Source organism: Phodopus roborovskii, unplaced genomic scaffold, assembly GCF_943737965.1.
Source record: "Phodopus roborovskii unplaced genomic scaffold, PHOROB, whole genome shotgun sequence".
Classification (NCBI taxonomy): Eukaryota; Metazoa; Chordata; class Mammalia; order Rodentia; family Cricetidae; genus Phodopus; species Phodopus roborovskii.
Window position 1 is genome coordinate 7,723,566 of NW_026126546.1, and position 6,000 is coordinate 7,729,565.

The 6,000-nt window shown below is 56.5% G+C and overlaps 1 protein-coding gene across 1 annotated transcript in view; it reads right to left on the reverse strand.

Annotated features, from left to right (window-relative positions):
* The window catches only part of Dok7 (docking protein 7), a 31,522-nt gene extending 26,006 nt beyond the window's left edge, over positions 1 to 5,516 (reverse strand). Inside the window, exons 1-2 of the mRNA XM_051200336.1 lie at positions 5,309 to 5,516; positions 5,161 to 5,206 (exon numbers count right to left, since the gene is read on the reverse strand). Of these exons, the coding sequence (XP_051056293.1) occupies positions 5,161 to 5,206; positions 5,309 to 5,362 (100 nt within the window). The 5' untranslated portion in view covers positions 5,363 to 5,516. The remainder of the gene's footprint in view (positions 1 to 5,160; positions 5,207 to 5,308) is intronic.
* Positions 5,517 to 6,000: the final 484 nt, after the last annotated feature.

Genomic DNA, 6,000 nt, shown 5'->3' on the forward strand with positions numbered 1-6,000 from the left:
TGTCAAGTTCCTTAAGCTCAAATATATCTTAACCTCTACCTGTGCTAGCATGGAAGAGAGTCCAACATTTATCCAGGAACAGTCTGCTGCTTCAGGGACAGCAGATTGTCACGCCCTTTGTTCAGAAAGCTAATGCTCCCAATGATAGGATCAAGAATGGTGTCAATAAACTTTTCTTTAGAATACCAGACAGTAAATAAATACCTTAGCTTTACAGGGATGGTGGCTTCCATAACAACCACCCAACTCGCTAATCCCACAATGCAGCGCGGGAGGGCTGTAGAGGCTTCTGGGTTGGCTCATCTCTACCCTAGGGTAGAATTTGTTAACAAGTAGTGCTACGTCTGGTGTTTGTTTAGTCTAAAGAGCCACAAGGAAGGACCCCATATTTGGCCCTGAGACCTTGTCCTTAGTGGACTGATACCACCCTCAATCTATCTGACCTCTGGGGACACAAACTTTCAACCTGTGCCCCAGGACACTAAGAGCCAGTGAGCCCCTTATTGCATCTACAGGGCCTGAACAGTGGCCATTTTCAGACTAGGGGCTGTGGGAGACATCAGGGAGAAGATTTAAACTGTTGATTGGGAGACAAGCTCCTCAGGTATCCTGGGGACTCTGACTCATCCTCAGATGAGACAGAAGATGAAGCCTGAGAAAGGCCACATGGACACAGGCAGGGGTGGAGCCATACGGTCTTAAGTCAGGAACATCCAGAGACACTAGGAGCAAGAACAAGGCAGTGAGCATCAGGCCTTGCCATGGCTTAATCTCACTCTTCTTCTGCCCCTAGACCTGCAAAGGGATGAACATCTGATTCTGGAAGCCAGTCTGCAGTGCTCAGGTTTCCTAGTTGCAGTTTTAGGAGGCTAACACAGGTGTCTGCACATTTTCAACAGAAATGGGACAGGGTGACATTCAACATTGCGGGGAGGAGGGTCCTGAATTGGCTGCAGAAGCCACAGCTACCACCAGAGCCCTCAGTCTTTCTCAGTGGCTTCATGAGCCTGTGCATGGAGGCGACTGGACAGGCAGCTGGAAAGGGCTCCCTTGAGGCAGGCCTAAGTGCAAACCAACTGCTCCAGATGCCCTACGCCTATCCTGCTATCCCAATTCTGTCACCCTGTCCCATCTCCTATGAACCTGGACCAATAGAAAGAGACACTGGGACATACCAGCCCACAGCTAACTATCAGCACAGTACTGGTGGTGGGCAGGGCCCTCCTGAGTGTGTGTGTGGGGGGGGGGGGGCTCAGGGATGAGCAAATAAATGATCCCTCGAGGGAACAGTAAGGACAAAAAGCCCACAGGTTTCTAGAGAGACTTGAAGGGCTGGGAGGATAAGAAGACCCAGTCACAGGCAGGTGAGCCAGGAAGGCTTGGTGTCCAGAAGCTAGCCCTAAGAGTACTGAGCCCAGAAGCCTGGCCGAACCTTGGCTACTGAATAGAGAATAGACTCACAGTGACTGCACAGATTCAGAAACTCTTGTCCCATGTGGGACACCTTGGGTCTGAAAGCATAGGAAGAAACAGCCTCAGTGGCAGCTCTCTGAAGCTGCCCCAGTCCCCCAGGCGGGAGCTAAGGGGCTGTCTCTAGGTCGGCAGAAGGACACTGAAGACAAGAAGATGATTCCCAGGATGCGGTGGCCAGAGGATGCCTGGGGAGGGCTTTCAGGGATACGGCTGGGACCAGGGTCTTTCCTAGACGGATGAGGCTAAGAAGCCCATTGGATGCTGACTGGCCATGTGGACAGGCAGCTGGAAGGCGTCTAAAGATGTAAAAATAACCATGGAGTTGTCATGAGCTCACAGAAGCCTTCACAGCCAGGGCTCAGGGCCACGCAGAGGGCAGGAGGGACAGGCAAAGATGAACCCTCTGGGTGGAGGCGCACACCACAGGGAAGACAGTGGTCAATCAGGCCTGGAGGCGACAGGAGGCAGGGAAGTTGGAGCTGGGAGGATGTAGAAGAGAATGGCAGTGCTGTGGGGTGGGTCTACTCCTGGAGGTCACAGTGACCTTGAGGCAGTACCCTCAGAAGAGTGGATAGGAGCAAGCAGCAATCTGGGATCACCCTGACCCTGGGGATGCATGGGGACAAGGTCTGAAGTTTATCTTAGGAAAGATACTGTGTCCACTGTGCCACATAGGCGAGGAAGACTCATGGATAAGAGTGTGTACATCATGGAGCCTCACAGACATGGCGTCCCCAAGAATGTGTGCATCAGAGAGCATTAGGGTCTCAGTGCCGAGGCCCAGGCCCACCTTCTGTCCTCCCCAGCCACCCTCCAAGCAGCTATAGAAGCAGAGTAACCAATCAGGGGCCTGTCTAGAGTGTCCAGCTAAGGACAAAGATACTTAGGGAAGATGTGGCTATCTGGGTCACATAGTGCAAGAGCTGAAGCAAGTCTTGAACCCAGGTATTCAGATTCCTTATGATGGTCCCTCGAAGAGGGATGTCTGGCTGCTATTCTGACCTGTCTTTGGACTTGGGCTGAGGTGTCACCCCATCCCATTGGGAAGGAGGCAAAGGTCTAGATAACCCAATGCCAGAGGTGCCAACTCAGGGTGGGATTAGGTCAACACCCAGGGGATCTCAGTCTTACTGAAACACATCTGCCATCATCAGAGCTACTAACTTCAAGGTCGGGGTTTCCATCTGACATGGGACTCCATCTCCAAGGCTCCCTGTCCCTATGTATGAACTTGAGGCCTCTGCTGTCACCATGGGTACATGGGTGAGATGCTCTGCAGGTAGAGTTTATTGACCCTCGCTGGGACAGTCATTCCCTGGATAACTAAGGATGGTGCTGAGCTTTCAGGAATGGAACAAAGCCCTGGAGAGAGATGGGGCATGAGACCTCCCCCACCTGTGTCTGGACCTTGGCTTCTCTGCCAGGTCCAGGACTTGGGTCCCTCCTGGTGGCTTTCCCAAGGTAGATGAAGCCTCTGACACAGCCCACATGGGAAGCAGCTTACAGGCACCCTCTGAGGATGCTGTCCAGCTGTCTATTACCTCTGCAGAGGACCTTCCATGGACTATCTGGGGCACTCCATCAGGAGACCACACCACCGAGAAAGAAGAAAGGCTCAGTGAGCAGCTGGCAATGGCAGAACCCAGATCGCCCCTCTCCTGAAGGTCCCGTCAAGTGGGGGAACCCAGGCACACCCTTCACCAGGCACAGTCATACTCTACAATCCCACAGAGACAGGCCTGATAGAAAGAACTTCACAGCAGCTGGCCCTTAGGCACACCATGGCCCAGTGGTTGTGCTGGGAGCTACAACTTTTAACATTTTGCTCAACCATCTCCTTCCATGAGCTCCTGCTGCCTACCAGAGATCTAGCACTGTGGAACACACCTCTGATCAAGAATGGTTTTCCCCTTTCTGCCTGCTGAGCCCTTCCTACAGGACAGTCGCTAGTGCTGGCGGTGTACAGAGGGGTGAGGGCATGCGGGCAAAGAAATCTTTGCTCCCCAACCTCCTGGTCCCTCTCAACTACCTCCCATGAGCCACCACAGCAGAAGTCACAGTTTTAAAGCCAAGGATCCCTTGATTTCCTCTCCCTTCCAAACCAGATCAGCAGAGCCCAGATGGCAGGCCCTCAAGGACACAGGTGTCAACCTCCATCTAGAGGGAGGACATGGGTGGGGCAGGGAAGAGCCAGTCTCCAGTGGGATGGGAGAGCCACAGTGGGGTGGCTATGGGCTGTGTAGCTCAGGAAGAGGTCACAAAACACCCAAGAGGCAATGAGAATGCAAGCAGGCTCAGGAGGGACAGGCCCAGAGAGGCAGGGCCACACCCTCCACTCCTGATCACCCTCCAGCCACCTCCTACCCTAACAAATTCCAGCCCAACTTCAGAGCCTCCTCCTGGGACAGCTTGTAATCCAGGTTCCTTTGCCAGTCCCACCCCAGGGCCTCTGGCCTGCTCACTGCCTGGCACAGGAAGCTCTTAGATCCCAACAGTCAGTGAGCACGTCTCAGGATGCTCTTTGGGCTAACATCTATCCCAGGCGCCTCCCCTATGATCCCTCACCAGCCATTCTAGTGTTTTTGCGCATAGGTCAAGTCCATCATGGTCCCACTCTGGGGCCACAGCTCATCAAAGCCTCTTATACTCCCTACGGCCTTTACCTCTCTATAGACCCATACTCCCAATTCTGGCAGCGTCCAGGGCCCCTTCCTCTACCCAGTCTCCAATCTTCCTCTCCCAGACATCCTGGAATCCCAAGGCTAACGACCCCCAGGCTCTGAGCCACAGAGGGTCTGGGCTTGAAGGATTGATGAAGACGCCACCGACAGTCTGTGGAGCGAGAGCCCTTGCAGAGACAGCCGAGGCCAAGGCAAACGGAGACTGAGCACAAAATCAGCTAGTGCATCGTGCCACCCCTCCTGGGAACTGACAGACACCCAGCATCCTGGAAGACACTCAGGCTGCCTGCACATGTGTGAGACTGACACACACACACACACACACACACACACACACACGCCCCCACCCAACTTCCCCTACAGACCCCTGGGTGCCTGGGCCAGCTCCAAGGCACCTGTCCGGAAACAGCTGCAATTCCAGGCTGGAGCTGCCGAACTGCCCTGGCTCCTTGCTGGCCCTCCCCATACCGAGGCCACAGACCCTGCCTGGTACCAGTATCTCTTCCCAGAAGTATGTCTCCCTTAAACAAAGTAGATGTCACTTTTCTGGAACACTTTCTACTCTTGCCCTACCTGAGAGGGTGGGATTGGAGAAGGGTGGCTCTGCCTGGGATGTAGCTTGGCCATTCATGATGCAAACATTTTCACCAGGACACCTATGCCCCCGTGGCACTCTCTGGGATCTGCCCGGTGCTCCAAGGGGAAGCTGAAGCCCCTCTGGGTCTCTGCTGGTCCAGGAAAGGGGTTGGCCCACCCAGGAGCTGAAACCCCGAAACTCCACACTCAAGACTAGATTGGGGCTGTGTTGCGGGTGGCCAGGTCCCAGGGTCCCGGCGCCGGAATGGCTGCAACTCTCCGGTTACCGCCGCGGGGCCGGGTTTCAGCATCTCACCCGCGGCTATTTTAGGCGAGCTGGCACCTTGGCCTCGCGCAGCAGGGCCCGCAGGGTCCCGCCGGCTCGCCGAGACCCGCCGCCCGCCGCCCCGCCCGCCGCCCGGCCGCTCACCTGCCACCGGCGATGGCTTGCGCAGCACCAGCCACCTACTCTTCCACTGCGGAGACAGGACAGCGTGAGTGGCCGCCCGCGCGCTCCCGCCCCGCGCCCCCGCCCCCACCTGCGCGCGCCCCCGCCTACGCCCCCGCGGCGCCCCAACCTTCTTGCCGTCCCGCAGCTTGACCTGGCCCTCCACCAGCGCTGCCTCGGTCATCTTCTGTCATGGTTCCCGCCGCCCGCCGCGCCCTCTCCACGCGCCCCGGGCGCCCGAGCCCAGGGTCACTTTCAAAATAGCTCCGGGAGGGCCCAGGGCTACGCCAGGAGGGCGGGCCCGGCGCGGCGGGCGGGCGGGGCGCGGCGACGACACGGGGACCTGGATGCGGGGGAGACTGGGCGGGGCGCCCCGAGCCCACAATCTTTAAGACCCTGGCAAAGTGCAAGCCAATAGGTGCCAGTGGGTTTGGGCAGCCTGTGCACCCAGCTGCCTGGCACTGCTCCTGTCAGTCCTTCGACCGCTACCCAGGACCACCTGAAGCAATCTCTCAGGGAAAGAGATGCAGCCTGGGGTGGGGGGGGTTGGGGATGGTGGGAGAAGAAATTGGGACAATTTCCCAAAGAGAATGGTAATGGTCCCAAAACAAACCCACAGAAGGCTTTGTGGCCACGCGCCTGCTCATTCTCTGTTGTAATTAGGCTTCAATGGCTTCATCCTTTGCACCTGCCCTTCCCCGGCCTCATGGAGTCATGAGGCACATTCCCCAGTCTCTAGGCCTTCCCCACCCCCAGAGGTAGCCATCCTCTGGGCAGATAGAGGGGCTGGGGGTACCCACTCTTTAGGGCTTGTTCCCTCCT